Consider the following 19300-nt stretch of genomic DNA (forward strand, 5'->3'; position numbering starts at 1 on the left):
AAGAGGAACAGGGGCCTTAAAACCACAAGCTGCAAGCTGCAATTTCTATGGGTGGTTTTCCATGGGAAGAGTTCCCTGTGAAGAGGGATTGACCGTGAAACCACTCTGAGCATTGTGGCTCTGTCAGGGAAATAAGGTCTCCTGGCAACACTCAAGCACCCTCTAGAAACTATGAATCCCAGGATTCTCTGTAGGAACTGTTTAAAATGGTATGATACTGCTTTAAATGGATAGTGCAGATAAGGTCTAACTTCAGGTCATTAATTTCAGTGATTCTACTCCGAGTAGGACTTCGTTGAATACAACCCTATGTTTCTTCCATGCTTCAAGAACACTCGGTATGCATTTCAGTGCCACCACTTTGTAAAATAAGAAGGGCTCCAGCAGACCAATGTCTTTCTCCCCACCAGTGTCAGAAACTGGAATATGAAAGCTAGGAGCTAAATGGCACCTTAAACCTAAGCTATGGCACAACAATGGAATGTTTAAGCACACTTTTTTATAACAAGAATACAAAGCTGAAAATGAATGAACTGCAGCTGAAATATTATGTTCATTTTTCACATGGTCTAATCCTTCCCCTGCCCACCCCCCTTATATTCTTAAGAGCGTCTCTTCTCCAGCCTTCAGAGAGTAACCGGAAGTGGGGAGGCAGAAAAAGGTCCTCCTTTCCTTCCACTCTGCAGTTTTAATCTGAAATCTTAGGCGCAGTACTACGCCCAGAGCTCAGAAACTGCTCGCGCTAATGAAATTCCCTTTCGCAAAATGCGCCAAGAACAATGGGAGTTTCAAACCCTGCTCCCCTCCCTTATTCATATACATGTATATGTGCACCAATAGCAGTTTAGTCCTGCTGGCCACATGACCCAGAAAGCTGTCTGTGGACAAATGCCAGCTCTCTCAGCCTGAAAAGCAAGATGAGCACTGGACTTAACTGTCCAGGGGTCCTTTACTTTTACCCTTTAACACACACACACACACACTTTTCTTCTCTTTTCTCTTTTCTTTTCTTTTCTTGATTTGAGGACTGGGTTAAAAAGGGGTGGGGAGGGAAACCACCATGACCATAAAGATTTGGAGAACTATCAGGATTTGTCCAAATTAATATTAAATAAAGCTGGAATGGAGGAAAAGGAAATGAAACGTGTAGTGAAACATTTGCTGTTGCCTGCCAAATGGCAGAGGCACCACACCTCATGATATAATAGACCTATTCGGGCATTATCCTTCACATGATTAAACAGTGGTGCCATGGTTAAAACACTGCAGACCAAGGTTTAAATCCCCACCCAGCCATAAAGCTCATGGCGTGCTCTTGGGCCAGTTATTCTCTGTTAGCGTAAGCTACTTCACAGGGCTGTTGTGAGGATAAAGCAGGGATGGAAGGGGAGGGAGAACAATGTACTATGCCTTGAGCTACTTGGAGGAAAGTGGTAATATAAATGCAATAGTACAATTTAAAATGTGTGAAGGAGAGAGCAGGGCTGTGAGTGTGGCACTGTATGTCCTCATCCCCTGTTGGAAACAGCCTGCCCTAATGCATGAAAGCTGATCATTCCCAGTGACTGGAACATACACACACACACCACGCAGGAGCCTACATGTATAGAGAAGGACATTCTGCCTCACATTCTGCAATGCCTGGATAGCCAGGACAGGGGCCAGCAGGATACCCCACTCCCTCTCCCCACACCTCAAGAACATTAATAGTGTGAGGGAAAAGTGCCCCCAAAGTGCTATTCTCTATTATCCCTTGTGTTCAAAAGGGCACAGCACATACCTTGTTTGCAGAACAAATCAGAACATCATGGAGGGTGGAAATTCCCTTAGGACTTCTGGGTAAGCCATCGTCTTCCAAAATGCCACCCACTTCTTCCATTCTCTTGCTGGGGATAACAAGCGGTGGCGATCGAAACACGAGGTTAGGCTGTAACTGAAGCTGTTTGGGTGGAAGGAAAGGAAGGAATAAAAGTACACAGGAGTCGTCAAACATTTTTTTTAACTAGGAGGTGCAGCCCTCTTGGTAAGTACAATGCTGCTAAGGTTGCTCTGGTTTCCATTCTACCCTTACATTGCAACCTGGGCCAGCCCAAGAGAGTTTGCTACCCGAAGCCTAGGACAGGATGGTACTCTTCATTTCCACAGCTCTATATGCATTCAACCAGCTGTCCTGAGAGTTTAATTGCTCTTCAACACTGGCAATGATAGTATCCTCCTCCACTGTACCTGAGGACAGCAGGCTAGCTTTGTGGGCAACAGGATGGGACAGACCTTGGAGGACCCAAACATAATAATATTCCTATTGGATCAAGTACATCCTGGCAAATTCAGGTTGCACCACTGAGGTTGACTTGCAGCTCGTACATGTCAAATCCACTTCCACCACAAGGCTGGACTTTTTACAATAAGGAAACTACTGGGGAAATGCAATGGGAAGTGTGGGATAACATTTGCTCAGTACAACATCATCTAACCTCCCAGCAAACAAATCTCAATAAACAGGTCACCTGGAAGTGACCAAACTTCAGAATGTGATGCTGGTTGCAAAAACCAATAACTTCAGTTTTTATCGGATATGGAGGGCAAGAAACGAGTTCCTTATGGTTACAATTGTATTGGGCATAGCTTGTAATAATAATAATAACATGCACATTTCATGGAACATGGAGACAGGGGAGAAACGTTCCAAAAGTTGATCTCCAGCACTTCAAAGAACTCCTGGTGGGTAACTGAGTCCTGCTGTGTGGTCTCTCTAAAGCAGTGTCAATTGGCCTGAGCTCTGGGCATGTAATGCCTTAAGAGAGAATATAATGAAAATGATATGCAGGTGGTACATGACACCAGTCAAGCTTGCAAAAATCTATCATCTGCCCGATAATAAATGTTGGAAATGTAAAGAGACCGTAGGTACATTCTTTCACCTTTGGTGGACGTGCCCAAGGATTAAGACCTTCTGGGAGATGATCTATAATGAAATGAAAAAGGTATTTAAATATACCTTTCTGAAGAAACCAGAGGCCTTTCTCCTGGGCATGGTCGGCCAATTGGTGCCAAAGAAGGACAGAACTTTATTTATGTATGCTACAACAGCAGCAAGAATACTTATTGCAAAGTATTGGAAGACACAAGATTTACCCACCCGGGAAGAATGGCAGATGAAGGTGATGGACTATATGGAATCCGAGACCAGGGAGAAGAGTCGGTGGAGGAAGATTGGAGGAAATTTAAAGACTATTTACAGAAACATTGTAAAATTAATATCTGTTAGAAGTATGTTGGAATAATATTATATGATTTTAGCAAGAATGATATAAAGGATTTGGGAATAACTGACTGTTAACTGGTGAAAGGAGGAAAAGTAAAGTTACATTATATTAAGAGAATTTACAGGACAAAAATTTTAAAAGAGGGAAAGGATTTGCTGAAATGGATAATTGACCTAGAATACAAAAAAGGGAGGTGTGAGGAGGTCAAGGAAATAAGCTAATGAAAGATTAGTAATGAGGAGATCTGATGTATTTTTCTTTGTGTTTTCGTTTTTGTTTAATGGGTTTTATTTCTCTGTTTTTTTCTTTTTTATATATTGCGATGTGTTGTTTTGTTTTTGTTTAATGTGGTATTTTTACTTTTTCTTTCTGTAATTTTTGAAACTTTAATAAATATTATTTTTTTAAAAAAAATTGGCCTGAGCTCTGAAATCTGTGGCATTTGTATCAACCCAATGAAAAATGTGCTCATTCAGAGAACACACACACGAAAAAGGAAGGGGCAGAAATGAGCGAACGGTGGCTGTACAATATCTTCATTCAGACAAATGTCTTGATGCACATCCTCATGTGGAATTTGCATATATCCACAGCCACTCAAAGAATGAGTTCTGACTTGGAAAAGGAAGTCACTTTTGCTATGCTGAAAGGCTTTAATTTACCATGCTCCCATCCTAAAACATGGCGACAGTGTCTCTTACTAATAATGGCACAGGCTCGGCAGCAAGCATGGGCCCAGAAGTTATTTTCCCAAGATACATGATAAAAGAAAGAGATGGAAGACTGAAGGGGGGTGGGGAGGTGTCCCAACAAGACTGAGTGAGCTCACTTGCGAGATTCTCTCGCCTTATGAGGCCACCATGCATTGAAAAACATGCTCCTCCTTGGTGAGTTCATATGATCTCACTTACAGTGGCAGCATCTGGTTCTCAGTGACAGAACTGTGCTGGAAGGAAAGGGGGATCCTGGAGAATCCTCAACTGAACCAAGAAACCACAACCCTCTGGAGAGGTGAAGGCCCTCTTACCTGCAAAGCTTTCACCCCTGGAAAGGTTTCTGGAGAGGACACTGTGAAAACACTGTCATGAGATAAGGCTTTGTTTCCCATGTTCCCTTTGGATCTGAAATGGGAAAAAGAGGCAGTTCAGACTTTTTAAAAAACTATATTTTAACGCCTTTTAAAAAATGTTGTTTCTTTAAGTCACAGGCGGGGAAGCTATGACTCTCCAGATGATGCTGAACTCCAACTCCCAGCATCCTTAGCCACTGTCTTTGCTGGCAAGGGTTTATGGGGCTGATGGGAATTTGAGTCCAACAACGTCTGGATGGCTCCCATCTCTGCCTTACATTCTCCACATACACATACTAATTTTTACAACAGTCCTGTAAGGTAGGGCTGTCTTTCCTACATACCATGCACAGGGCACCAAGGCTAAGAAATAACAGCTTAAAAAGGCACTCAGAGTATTCAAAGCTAAGCTGAGAAAGAGGCTTCCTGGGTCTTAGAGAGTAACTCCAGCTTTCCCAAGCTGGAGCCCCCGATATTGCTGAACTACATCTCCCATCATGCCTGACTATTGCTCCTACTTGTTGGGCTGATGGGATTTGGTGTCCAACAGCATCTAGAGGGCACCTGGTTGGGTGGATCTGCCACCAAAAGTACTTTATTTATTATAACTCTTATTTTATATATACTTAAGAAAACTTAGTTGCTGTGCTTCTACAAGTAGCAGCCAAGGTGGCTTAACCATAAAAACCATAGTAACATAGAAAGCAGGGCAGGACCCTTAGTTTAGTGCCTATAGAAGAGCCAGATAAATAATCAGAGGCTGTGAAAGTCCTTTGTAGGAGACCCTGGAGAACAGCCATTGCTGGGCTAGAAAGATCAGTGGTTTGAATCCATGGCAGTCATGGTGCCCATTGGGAGGGTTGGGGCAGAAAGCAGGAAGCCCAACAGTAGGTGAAGCAAGACCCAACAACAGGCACAGCCAACTCTTCCTGGTTTTGTTCTCATCCTCCTCCCTGTTGAATTCTGCAAGGGCACCATTGAGACTAACGAGGAGGCGAAAGCTGACACACAGTGCCATCTACTGTCTTGCTTGTTAGTAAGAAGACAGGAAGGTGGGGGTCAGAGTGAGGTTGGTGGAGCAGTGCACCATTCATCCTAATGGAGTAGTTTCCACTGCTCAGAGGAGCAGGCCTCCTTGGAATGTGGTGGACTCTCCTTTGCTAGAGGTTTTTAAGAGCAGAGGCTAGAGAAGCAAATAAGCATGTAAGAAGATCTCTGTTGAGTCAGAGCTTTCTTGTCCAGTATTCTGCTCTCACACTGGCCTGCCAGACTGTCCTGCATTGGCAAGGCGGTCAGACTAGAGGACCTTTGGTGACCCATTCCAACTCCGTGTTTCCTGTGTTCACTGCTGCATACAGCAAAACACAATACAAAGCAGCCTTGGGGACTTCGTTCTTCGTGGAAATGTGGCCTAAAATAATACCTTGTATTAGTCAATAATACTGTGCACATCTGCGCTCTGTATTTTGGACTGCTGCAAGTTCAAGATTTGACTATAGAGATCCTTTTTTATTAGTTGCAGAGTGTTGCCACTGTCTGCATATTGGAGGTGGAGGGATAAGGTCATGTTCCTCCCACAATCGTGGTATGAAATAGCTGCTCGGGCCATGATAATATTTCAGGTACCATATGATAACAATAAAATATTGACGAACCCACCTGCAGCACCCATGCTAACTGGTGCTGTCTGGGTGGATTTTAGACAACAGACGGTCAAATCCCATCTCTCAGCGCTTCTGTGAGCTAAAACAGTCCAGAGGGTGTGTTTTTTACTGCACTAGCTGTTTTGAGGCACGCTGCAAATGGAAAAGAGGAAATTCCTGGCATTCCAGCTGCAGCACTGGGATTTGTTTGTGCACCAGCATGAATGAAATGTGTAGCTTGCTGTGGGACAATTCTTGCTTTTAACCTGTTGCTACAAGACGATTGCACTGCCTTACCCAGGCTCTATTGGCAAATGGAGTATGCAGGAATCAAGGTTTCGGATGCTGACATCACTACTGGATTGACTTGGTTTTAATTTTATTTCTCCCAGGGAGGACAGCTGCTCCTTGTTTTTCTTCTTCTTGGAGAAAAAGTTCTTAAAAGTCTGAAACCTTGATCTCTTCTTCTCTGCACAAAGAAAATTTTAAAAGTGTCACGTCAAAGCAGTTGGCATGAAGGGGGGAAACCTCTCTGGCGTTATGACTGTGAGAAAATGGAAGACAACAGTATGTCCAACTAATGGCTGCCTGCTGTATTGTATTTTATTAAAGGTAAAGGTAAAGGGACTCCTGACCATTAGGTCCAGTCGTGACCGACTCTGGGGTTGCGGCGCTCATCTTGTTTTATTGGCTGAGGGAGCCAGTGTACAGCTTCCGGGTCATGTGGCCAGCATGACTAAGCTGCTTCTGGCGAACCAGAGCAGCGCACGGAAATGCCATTTACCTTCCCGCCGGAGCGGTACCTATTTATCTACTTGCACTTTGACGTGCTTTCGAACTGCTAGGTTGGCAGGAGCTGGGACCAAACAATGGAAGCTCACCCCGTCGCAGGGATTCGAACCGCTGACCTTCTGATCGGCAAGTCCTAGGCTCTGTGGTTTAACCACCCATGCCCATTGTATTTTATTACTTCATTCTTATTATACTGCATTGGTTTAAAATATTGTTTGTTTATAAATGGCACTTTCGTAAGAAATATAGCAAGGCAGCGTACAGCTTAAAGACCCAACACTGTAATACCCACAGCAATTAAAACAAGTGTTGGGAAACTTTGGCACTCCAGATGTAGCTGAGCTACAGTTCAACTTCCCTGGCTACTAGCAATGTTTGGTGGTGCTGATGAGAGCTGTAGTTTATTCACTTTGATTTTATTTGTTTGATTGCTGTTAGCAGCCCTGGAGGAAATAATAATAATGTGATGGAAAAGCCATTTATAGCCTCCACTCCAACTGAAGATTTCAAGAACAATACCCAAGATTATGCTAAAATACCACATATTAACAATGCACGAAACTAGTTCAGCTGCTTCCTTAATTAGCAGTGGTGGCTTTTTAAAGGCTAGTGGCAAAAGCAAAAGTTTCGATTTTTTTCAATCGGCAGCAAATATGGATCTGTCTGATTTTGGAGAAAACTTACACTCCTTCACATGCCTGGAAAGCATTGTGCTGTTCCTCTAACAATTAACTCATACATTTGTTAAATGTGTAGATTATTACACATAATTCCATGCCGTCGCCGCCCCCATTCTTTCCCTCTAAGATGAGAATTTTTCCCAGCTGCATTGCACATATCTTTGATGCAAAGAAGTCATGAGATGACCAGAACCTGGCTCAACACATATTCTATTATTTGACTAAACAGGGGCACCTGACATTTTAAAAATCCTCACAGCTGGTGGGTTCCTTCGAAAACAAAAGCATCACTTCAATGGGAATTCATCTCCTCCCCTCCCCGCCAGCTAATCATTTTGTCAGCAATGTTTTCTCTCCGCCTCGTGCCAGCATGCATGGCAGGGGCAAGATAGTGCCACCATGAGCTGCAGAGTGGCTTGCACAGTAACTGCTTTGTGGAGTGAACAATGACTCCAGGCTGCTACCTGCCCTCTCTCTCTGCCTTGCTCTGTGGGAGAGAGATGTCAGCCACAGCCAACATACTTAACATGACTTAAGCCACGTAGTTTGATGCAGATAGTGATTAGGCATCTTGATCTAAGAGACAGGGAAACTGGTAAAGCAGTAGACTTTGCAGGATCCGCTTTTGTTCATCGCTGAACATGTTTGTGTTTTGGAGTTGCCAGGAATTCAGTGTTAAAGGCTTCCATAAACAGTGTAACATCAGGATATCTTAAGGACAACCCTACACAGTCCATAGTTTGGTGTGTGCAGTGCATGCGAGAAAGCAAAACACAGATGGTGGCACCTAGACTATAGGGACAACTTCTGGGGGAGGCTCATTTGCAGCCTGCCCCAAAGGATTTTAGACAGGAAATTTTAGACCCTACTACTAGGGATGGAAGGATCTGTCAATTTCAGGTGTTGTTGTTTTATTTCAGTTCTCTCATTTTCAGCTTTCCCCCCGTCTTAAATCCAGTTCCCAACGCTTATGCAGCAATCTGCAATTTTTTAAAGTTTTAGTGAAAGTTTACTAGCATTTTATTGTGAATCCCTCCTAAGAAACGTATCTTCGTATGCGGTTTTGACTAATATACGTATTTTTGCAAGAAACTTCTCCTAATTCATACAATGCATTTGAGAATTTGCTTTTCATGCACACTTTCCCCATATACTCACATTTTTGAAAAAATGCTGGTTGATACGGGGCACTGCAGCACAACATTTGGATAAGCGTGAATTTTGAACAATGGCTGCTTTTCAGTTCTCATATAGTTTTGGAAAGTGCAAATTTGATAAGATACACCTTTCAATGGGAACTGAATCAAATTGCTCCCCCATCCCTAGCTGCTACTTTGAAAAACATTTTTGGACAGCAGTCAGCCAGCCATTGTTCCATGCTGCCATTCAGGCCTCTGTTGCTGTTCATGAGGGCCATTCTAGAACAGCCTTCCCCCACAGAGTGGCATCCATGTCTGTTTTTGGACTACAACTCTCATCAGCACCAGCCATCATGGCCAATAGTCAAATGTGATAGGAGTGGTAGCCCAAAATTACCTAGAGGACCACAGTTCAGTAAGGCTACTCTAGGAGGCGGGGGGGGGGGGGAGAGAGAGAAAGTAGACCCTTGCCAGAGTTTCAGCTTACATTGCCAACCCATAGATCAGGACATCTTCAAAGCAGCCATCAAAAGTGCAATATATTTACTTACTTGAACATTCTTCCTCTGTCTCTTCAACCTCACATGGCTCTATCTCATAAACTCCAGTCGCCATGACAGTCTCTCTGAAATTTCCAATGATAAAACGAAAGATTACTTTAGATGTGAACACACTCTGAAGTACTCATGATAGACTGGGATATAGTTTCACGCCCAGCAAAGAAGGAAAACATTGTCTCTGATGCAGTCCTACAGAACCACTCTGTGCATACCAAACCGGGGAGGGGGGGGTTGGGTTATTTCACAGATATGTTTGCACAGGAGCTAAATGGTCTTTCCCTCACTTTTCAATAACACCCCATTCTCCAGCCAAAAACAACAAACAGCCTTGCTTCTCAAGAGGACATGTACCACTTTTCAGGAAGTTGGGATCAACGTTCGCATTAAGAGGGGGAAGAAACAGTAAATGCTTAGAATGTTTAATTTTTTTTCTTTCCCGTGGGCAAAAGAATCTCACAGATCAGACTCTATGGCTTTTTTTTAGACTTAAAAAACCCCCACCTCTGTGCCAAGGGGTTAAAGGATCTACATAACGGAGAATATGAGCTATCACTCAATAAATGGAAATACAGCAGCAACAGCAGAAAACAGCAGATGTGAAGACAGAGCATGAGAATCAACAATATGCATATAAGAAGCCAGGTCATTTAGAAATAAATTTAAAAGAAACAGGACTGTGTCTAACCCCCCTTGGAGCAGGGACTAAAATAGGAACTTATCCTTGCTGTCCACATCTGATTTGGCTGCATATTTAGAAGTATTTGTTTTCCCATTGTTGTGACACATATTCTGTTTCTGTACAAAAATTTATTGTGACTGTATAATAAACAATTCTTCTTCAAAGTGGAGAGGTTTCTGGCTAACCTAACTACTGGGTTCATTAAAGGACTAGGCTCAAGTCCCACCAGATGATAGCAGTGGAAACTGGGGGCAGATCTGATCCAATGGCGCGGGGGAATGAAAAGATAGATAAAGCCACAGAGCTCCCTCATGTAACTATCTTTCTAAACTGATGTGCTTTATTATAGGGTCCCTCAGTTCGGGGCTGCAAAAATCCCAGTTCTGCAGTGCAACCAACGGACTGCCCTTCCATCATGCCCACATACCAGAGAAGTCAGAAGGGTTGCAGACTTGCTTAGCTTGCAAAACACTCTCCTCCGCAACCCACCATCTGCTTCCTTTCTTGCATTTCTATGCAGTTGACGGCAGAGGTCCAGACAGGCTTCAGCTCTGATAACAAGGTTCAGTGCTGCATCCTGGGCAGCCCCTGCCTTTTCCTCATTCTCCTGAATTCTGCCAGGTATCGCTGGTGAGCTAGCAAGTGGATCCTAATTTTATTCCAGGAATGGAGAATCTTTAAATGTTTTGGGCATGTTCATGTAAGGAAGTAAAGGGGGGGGAAGGGTGTGCCTTCTTTTAAGATGGTACCTAGCAGTTACAGTTTTTGAGTTGCAGCCAACTAAGTTTTACTTGAAATTAATGGGCCTAAGTCATGCCCATCAATAGGTCTACAGTAAGGAGGACAAACACTTGATACAACCCTTTATATAAGTATTGTATTAAAAATAATGAACTTTTTTGAAATGTGCTGACTGATAATCCAGTTAATCTTTTAATCAGTTAAAAGAAGGTTTTAGAATCAATTAATATAACCAATTAATCAATTACAGGTTGCAAACCATGTATACACTTTCAAGCATATATTTGCAATCAAAGGGCCAGAAAGTTGCTTGAAAACTTGTGTGTATGTAAAGAGGACAGCTGAAGAAGTTCAATTCTGCACTTATTCTGACATCCTAGACAGGAGTCAGAGATTCTGTCCCCCCCCCCCCCAGATATTGCTGGACTCCAAGCCCCATCAACCGTGGCCATTGGCCATTTTACCTGGGGCTGATGGGAGTTGTAGTCCAAAACATCTGGTGGCACACAGCTTCCCCAGTGTCCCCCCCCCCGCCCCACGTTCTCATGTAACTAAAGAATACACACATTCCAAGCTATAGGTCACATTCAGAGCTGAGGTAGGTCTAAGATGCCAAGCTCTCTCTTAAGTATCACAAATATAATAAGATAATAATAGCATTAAGAAAGGAATTTGATTAAATACAATTACACATTAATGTATTAGGAGGAGGAGGAGGAATAGTAGTAAGTACATCTGTATGGAGAAGTGTGTGTGATTTTCCCGCCATTCACATTGAACAGGCTTTACTGCAGTGCCTTTTATTGCTGAAGAGAGTTGTGTGTGTGTGTGTTCATGCGCAAGTAAAACAAAATCTAATAGAAAACAGCTGGTTTCGTGGGTTTCCCCCTTTAAAAAAATGTAACAGGAGGAAATGCTTTTCAAACAATTACACAGGCTTAGCTGGGGAAGCCAAAGGGAATGAAAGACAAGGCAAGTCTCTTTGGTGAAAGAAACGAAAATAAATGGTTTGCTACGTAGCAGTCAAGCCAAGGGAACAAACGCCTCTTTGAGCCACAGGTCTTGAATTTCATGCTGCCTCGATTTCTCCCCACCTATACGGCACTGCCTCTGTAATAGAAATCACCCGACACAGGCATTCAAGGCAACCCAAATGTCATAAACGAATACACATCCTAAAGAGACGCAGTTGGGCTCCTGTCACTTGGTCACTCTGAACTTCTGGTGAGTTCACACAATCTGGGCACCGTAGGTAACCCAGAATGCTCAATGTGGCTGGGGATGAAGGAGCATCTCCACTAGCTATTCCACATGCACAGGGGCATCTCCCAGTCAGAAGAAACCTGTTCTGTCTCCAGAAGGAATCCAGTGCCTGGGCAGGGAGGAGAAAGAAGGCCCATTGCCCTATACCTTCCCTGCTGCAGCACATCCATCCTCCGAACCAGGGTTGGTGAGCCTGTAGTTGTCCAAATGTTGCTGAACTACAACTTCCAACAGCCCTGACCAATCACCATGCTGACTGTGGTAGAGGGGCATTGGGAGTCCACAGACACCTGGAATGCTGCAGGATCACCACTGCTGCTCTAGGTCAAGCACAGGTGAGAAGCTAGATGAAAACCACACTCCACACACTACGTGTCAGCACACTGATGTATGCTATCAGCCACACACACCTATGACCAGCTCTGATGTGTGGGCTGAGGACACCTTTAGTTCCCTTGTCTCAGGAGTTAGGGAAACTCAGGCAGAGGGGGGCAAATGCAACTATCCAGCCCTCCCCAAGCTACACCCCTCACTGGCCTGCCCTCAAATGTGTCTTTCCCTGACTGGAATGTGTCCTGGAAGTCTGATTATGCCAAGCAGGAGATAACCAGAGCATGCACCACTCTGGCAAGACAGTGCACAGGCAGGTAAGGTCTCAGCCATTGTACCAGGTGGAACAGGTAGGCAGAATTGACCTGTGCCTCCATGGACAGCTATGAGTCCAAAATGACCCTCAGGCTACGCTCCTGGTCCTTCAGGGGCACAGCTACCCCATTCAGGACTCCCCATCCCCTGTCCCCCAGAAACAGTACTTCTGTCTTGTCAGGATTCAACCTCAATCTGTTAACTGCCATCCATCCTCCAACTGCCTCCAGGCACTCACACAGGACCTTCACTGCCTTCACCGGTTCTGATTTAAAGGAGAGGTAGAGCTGAGTATAATGGTGAACACCCAGCCCAAACCCCCGGATGATCTCTCCAGCGGTTTCATATAGATGTTTAAATTCCCTCCCCTTTTTTCATACAGCAAGATGGTCAACAACAACAATGGCTTTTTAAATAAAAAAATGCACAGGCCTTTAGATTTGGTAGGATACCATGTGTTCTTTTCCTCTGGCTGCAGCTGTGTTTGGATTTAGTTAGGTTTGTTGTATTAAGATGTGCTTGTTTTTTAAAGGATGGCTCCTTCAATTATAACCAGTGGGTATGTCTATAACAGCCTCTATTTATTTTTGATTTCGCTGTTCCTGTTCTTCTCCCTGAAGAAGTGCTACACTATTTTAAGAGGAGATTTTGCTACTTCATAAAATACTCCTTTTTAAAAACAGCATTTTGAGGTTCTTCTTGCTTCTTCGTTGAGAAGCGGGTCCCATGCACCAAACATCCAGTTCCACCACCCAAGATTTTTTTTTTTAATGCACCACAGCTGGGGAAGGATCCTAAGTCTATGGTGGTGTTTTTGCTTTTACATGCAGGAGATTCCTGGTTCAATCTCCAGTATCTCCAGGTTGGGCTGGGAAAGACCCCCCCCCCACCCAAAATCCTAGAGAGCCACAGCTAGTCAGTACAGACAATGCTCAGGTAGAGGGACCAGTGCTCTGACTCCGTATAAGGTAATTATGTTCCTGGGGCTTTATTGCCCTGTTGGTTCAGGAACTTACCTGAGACACTCCACCCACCCATTGCTCCCCTGTACAAAAGCCACATTGGAGTTTCTTTCTTTAAAAAAAAGAAAAAGAAACTGAAAATCAGCACAGTTCTGCCCCCTCTCCCAACAGCTTTTCTCTCCCACCTCTACCCATTACAAGGAAGTTATGGTATTGTATTTCTGGTGTTAGGTCAGAGCTTAAGTCTAAAAATGCTTGGTGTTTTTTCTTTTCTTTTCAAAATACCAGGAAAGACTCTGAGGTTCTAAGAAAAAGAGTCAATTATGCTTCAATTGGTAGGTTAAAAAAAAAAAACAACCCAGCTCCAATGGGGAACAGGAGGCAGTTTAGACAAAATTGAATTCCCCTTCCATCCCTTGCTGGCAGACTTGATTCCAAGTGTATTCAATGCAGATGTTTCATGGTCAGGGAATTCCAATATGGAAGGGTACACTTTTGGCAGTCATTCCTGGAGGGACACTTGCCATAAACATTTAATCTCCAAGCCAAAACAAAAACTAATTTCCCCCACCCCTGGGGGAAAAAAACCCAGCTCCCCATCCTTGAGCCTCTAGATTGTAAATGAAAGGCAGGCATTGTGGTTTCAGTTCTTGCATTGCCAACAAACTCTCTTCAGTCAACTTACCAGGGGTTGGGGGGCTGGAATCTAGTTGCAAAGTAAGCTGCACACATATTCATGGGAGAGGGAGGCATTTAGTGCCTGCTTATGCGCTGCTTTTAATAGCCACTCCTTACCCCTGGGAGGATGCATAGGAAGATGCCTCAAGCCAACTTTCCTCAACCTGGTAATCACCACATGTTTTTTGACCTCAATACCCATCTGCCCCAGCTAGCACAGCCAATGGTCAGGAACAATGAGAGTTGTCATTCAGCGACATCTGGAAAGCCCCAGGTTGAGGAAGGCCATACTGAGCTATAACCACTGGTCCACAACAGTAGCCCAGTGTGATCTACTCTGATTGGTAGTGGCTCGCCAAGTGAAGGCTTTGCTGAGATCTGCTACCCAAACCAGGTAACTGGGGATGTCAGGAATTGAACAGGGGAGCTTCTACATCAAGCCAGTGGGCCACACCTCATTTCCCCCGTGTTTGCTTAGACCATCCAACCAGTGGTACCTTGGTTCTCAAACTTAATGCGTTCTGGTAAGGTAAAGGTAAAGGGACCCCTGACCATTAGGTTCAGTTGCGGACGACTCTGGGGTTGCGGCGCTCATCTCGCTTTATTGGCAAGGAGCCGGCGTACAGCTGCCGGGTCATGTGGCCAGCATGACTAAGCCACTTCTGGCAAACCAGAGCAATGCATGGAAACGCCGTTTACCTTCCAGCCGGAGCGGTACCTATTTATCTACTTGCACTTTGACGTGCTTTTGAACTGCTAGGTTGGAAGGAGCAGGGACCGAGCAACAGGAGCTCACCCCATCACGGGGATTCGAACCGCCGACCTTCTGATCGGCAAGTCCTATGCTCTGTGGTTTAACCCACAGTGCCACCTGCGTCCCATCCATTCTGGTAGTCCGTTCCAAAAACAAAGCATTCCAAAACCAAGGCGCACTTTCCCATGGAAAGTAATGCAAAACAGATTAATCCATTCCAGACTTTTAAAAACAACCCGTAAAACAGCAATTTAACATGAATTTTACTATCTAACGAGACCACTGATCCATAAAATAAAAGCAATAATCAATATACTGTACTATAAAATAAATAAGACAGTATTGTAGATGATAAAAATTAACAGAAAAAGTCTCAAAAACAAAAACGCAAAATAAATAGCAAAAACAAAAGCACCAAACTTATTCCATTCCAGAAGTCTGTTTGACTTCTGAAATGTTCAAAAACCAAGGCACAGCTTCTGATTGGTGCAGGCGCCCCACCACCACCACCCCAAAGAGCAGACAACCGTATCAGATGTTTGGCTTCCGAAAAACATTTGTATACCGAACATTTCCGGGTTTTCAGCGTTTGGGAACCAAGGTACGACCGTGTTGCCTGCCTTTCTGATCTGGAAAAAAATAACTGTGTTCTGCAGGATAACACAGGACAGTAATACTGTATTTACTTACTTATTTACTTTAAATGTTTTGATATCACTACTGATTTTTAAAAAATAAAATAAAATACAGTGCCATAGAATTAAAACCGTATTAAAAAGTTAGAACCAGATATCAGCTGTTACGGAGAGACCTATTCTTAATTGCCAGCATAAGCCTGACTGAATAGAAAAGTTTTCAGCGGCGTTTGAAATCTGGCACAGAAGGCGCCCAATGAATCTCTATTGGCAGAGAGATTTGACAATAATGGGCCCATGACACTAAAGGCTCAGTTTCTTGTTCTTGTCAAATGAGCCTCACCAGCTTGGGGAATGACCAACAACACTCTTGCCATTGATCTCACTGATTGAACTGGGATTATACTTATTTATTATCCACCCTTTGCACCCAAAGTCCCAGGGCAGGTTACAAAATTAAAACACATCATTCAAAAAAGTAGCTTAAAACAACATACAATCATAAAAATAAGGTGGGTCCTATGAATTTACACCTCAAGTATCAAAAGCTAGGATACAGAGATTTGTCTTCAGCATCCTGCAGAAGCTGTATAATGAAGGTGTCAGATGTGGAGGAAGTTCCACAACTTAGGGGCCACCACAGAGAATGCCCACCAACCTGTCACCACAAGGTTGGCAGTCCAGCTCCCATCCACCCCCCTGACCCAGACATACAACATCCATGACCTACCTTAGGAACACAGACAAGCAGCAGAGGACTGTGTCAGGGGAACATCCACAAGGAGAAATTTACAAAAATAAGAAATGGGCGTGACTCACACACCAGCTCTCACCTGGGACAAAAAAAACTCCACATTCCCTTCTGCCTCACACCTGGGAAGGGCCACAGTTCTGTGCACTTCAGGAATATGAAACCACTTCCACTAGTCCAGACCACATCCAGCCTCTCACCCAAGAAATGACCTACAGGTGTGTTTCCCAAACTTGGGTCTCCAGCTGTTTGGGGACTACAAATGCCATCAGTCCTAGCTAGCAGATCCAGTAGCCATGGATGATGAGAACTGTAGTACAAAAACAGCAGGAGACCCAAGTTTGGGAAACCCTGGTCTAGAGGAAAACATAAACCTTCTAGGGAAAGGGACACCACACACATAACAATGTCCAATGAAACAATAAAGTGGGTGGCCCAAAGAGGCAACTCCTTTTCAGGTGGGCTGATTTGGGGAGAGTTCTGAACAGCTGCAGCTAATCAGACTAACGGTCTGTGGGCTCAGTAGGGTCTAGCCCTATTAATAATAATAATAATAATAATAATAATTTTTATTTATACCCCACCCTCTCCAGCCAAGGCCGGGCTCAGGGCGGCTAACAAGCAATAATAAAAGCAAGTTGAATGAATACAACTTAAAAACAAAATACAACAATTAACATTAAAATATTAAAATGTAGCCTCATCGCAGGAGGAGAAAGGAAAAGAAAAAAGAAAGAGAGGGAGGGAATCAAATTGGCTCCAAGCCAAAGGCCAGGCGGAACAACTCTGTCTTACAGGCCCTGTGGAAAGAAATCAGATCCTGCAGGGCCCTGGTCTCATGAGGCAGAGCGTTCCACCAGGCCGGAGCCAGTGTTGAAAAGGCCCTGGCTCTGGTTGAAGCCAATCTAACTTCCTTAGGGCCCGGGACCACTAGGGTGTTGCTATCTATGGACCTTGAGGCTCTCCGTGGGGCATACCGGGAGAGGCAGTCCCGTAGGTACGAGGGTCCTAGGCCGTGAAGGGCTTTAAAGGTCAAAAGCAGCACCTTAAATCTGACCCTGTACTCTACCGGGAGCCAGTGCAGCTTGAAAAGCACTGGGTGAATATGCTCCCATGGCAGAGATCCTGTGAGGAGCCTCGCTGCAGCATTCTGCACCCGCTGGAGTTTCTGGGACAGCTTCAAGGGCAGCCCTGCATAGAGCGAATTACAGTAGTCAAGCCTGGAGATGACCGTCGCATGGATCACTGTGGACAGGTCGGGGCAGGAAAGGTAAGGGACCAACTGTTTGATGCGGCGAAGGTGGAAAAACGTCGCCTTGGCTGTTGCTGTAACCTGCGCTTCCATGGAAAGGGAGGCGTCAAGGATTGCACCCAAACTCTTAACAGAAGGCAATGGCACTAATTGGGCCCCCCGCAAGAGAAGGGAATTTTGGTTATTATGTATATATGTTAAGTTTCAATAAAGATCTTTGGACATGAAAAAGAAAAAGAAAATAAACTCCCACCGACAAAAGCCTCTCACGGGCAGCTGCTTTTTGCAAGGTAGATAGGTGGCCTGATGTTAACCAGTTGTTGTTGTTGTTGTTGTTGTTGTTGTTGTTGTTGTTGTTGTTGTTGTTGTTGTTGTTGTTGTTACAAACTTTACTGAAATGTTTTGAAACAATTACCAAGCATAAAGTGTTGCCTTCTAGAACGAGTACATGTGCAGATGTTAAGCCTTGCATGCAGTTGTGCACATGGCATCAAAACAGACGGAAAACAGATTAAGCTCACACCCACAGGGTATACTATCTAGAGCACTAAGATAATTTCTCCGTACTGGCTGGTCTGAGATGTAAGGGGGAGTTACTGCACTGTTGTTAATAAAGCATATATTTGAGTTCCATTGCCTCTCCCCACGATGCCTCTTCCAGCCAGCTGCCTTCTCTCCCTCTTTCCTTCCTTCTGCTGCAGGATATCTGTTTATGCTTTGTACCGTATTAATGTAACATTCTTATAAGTTAGCTCTGTATTTGTGTAATATTTGTCGCTTAAGTGGTCTGTTCTTGCCTAAAGTTTTCTGCACATTGCACAGAGAGAGTGTGTGTGCTCTAGAAATGGTGTAAAGAAATAAATAAAGTAAGTATCAATAGTCTGATCACCACATTGTGCACCAGCTGGACCTCCCGAATGAGGCCCAAGGGCAGCCCTACATATACAGTGCATTGCAGCAATCTAGCCTTGAGGTTCCCAATCCATAAACTCCAATATAATAATGATCACCTCCATATTTAGTAACTGATGCAACAAAAATTATGTGACTGGATTTCCCTGACCATACTGCGGTCTATGAAGGTCTTCTTATGTTCTCACTTTGCACTAGCAATAGGACGGCGCTGCCAGTTTGAGATAAGGAGAAAAGGATTGAGGCACAGGAGAGGAGAACTAAATATAATTTATGGCACATTTTTAGGGGTGTCCAATCTCAAGTCTGCCCAAAGGTTTGCATGCCAAATATTTTGTGTAGCTTCTGACATGCTAGAATATAATAAGAAGCTGTGGTTCTATATTTTGACATAAAATCTTCGAAATACTTCCACTCCATTCTTAACTTTTGATTTGATTGATATCTTATAATTGAAGTTAATTTTGCCCATTCTATATACTCAATTTACAAATCCACTCTTCCTTTGTTGGCGTGTCCTGGGATTTCCATTTAGTGGCAATCACTACCCTGGCAGCTGTTCTTGCATATAAAAAAATTTTTTTTTTCATATGTACTATGTCTTTGCTAACCAACCCTAACAGATAAGCTTCGTGATTTTTTATCAAGGTTTTTTAAAGCATTTTCTTAAGTTCCTCCTGGATTATTCCCCAAAACTTCTTTATTTCCTTGCAACCCCAACACATATGAATTATTATTCCAGGTTCTTTGTTACATTTCCAACAAAGGTTGGATTTTAATTTATAAATTTTGGTGAGTTTAAGTGGTGTTAAATACCACCTGTAAAACATTTTAACAAAATTTTCCTTATCATATAGCAGGCGGTAAAGCAAATATCAT

At 43.7% G+C, this 19300-nt stretch overlaps 1 protein-coding gene across 1 annotated transcript in view; it reads right to left on the reverse strand.

Annotated features, from left to right (window-relative positions):
* LOC309333928 (uncharacterized protein) overlaps positions 1-19300 on the reverse strand; it is a 42932-nt gene that overhangs the window by 16801 nt on the left and 6831 nt on the right. The window contains exons 3-6 of the mRNA XM_081847939.1: positions 9141-9214; positions 6276-6447; positions 4294-4387; positions 1781-1939 (exon numbers count right to left, since the gene is read on the reverse strand). Coding sequence (XP_081704065.1) covers positions 1781-1939; positions 4294-4387; positions 6276-6447; positions 9141-9214 — 499 coding nt within the window. The remainder of the gene's footprint in view (positions 1-1780; positions 1940-4293; positions 4388-6275; positions 6448-9140; positions 9215-19300) is intronic.

Source organism: Podarcis erhardii (genome assembly GCF_964252035.2).
Source record: "Podarcis erhardii genome assembly, chromosome: Z".
In the NCBI taxonomy this organism is placed as follows: Eukaryota; Metazoa; Chordata; class Lepidosauria; order Squamata; family Lacertidae; genus Podarcis; species Podarcis erhardii.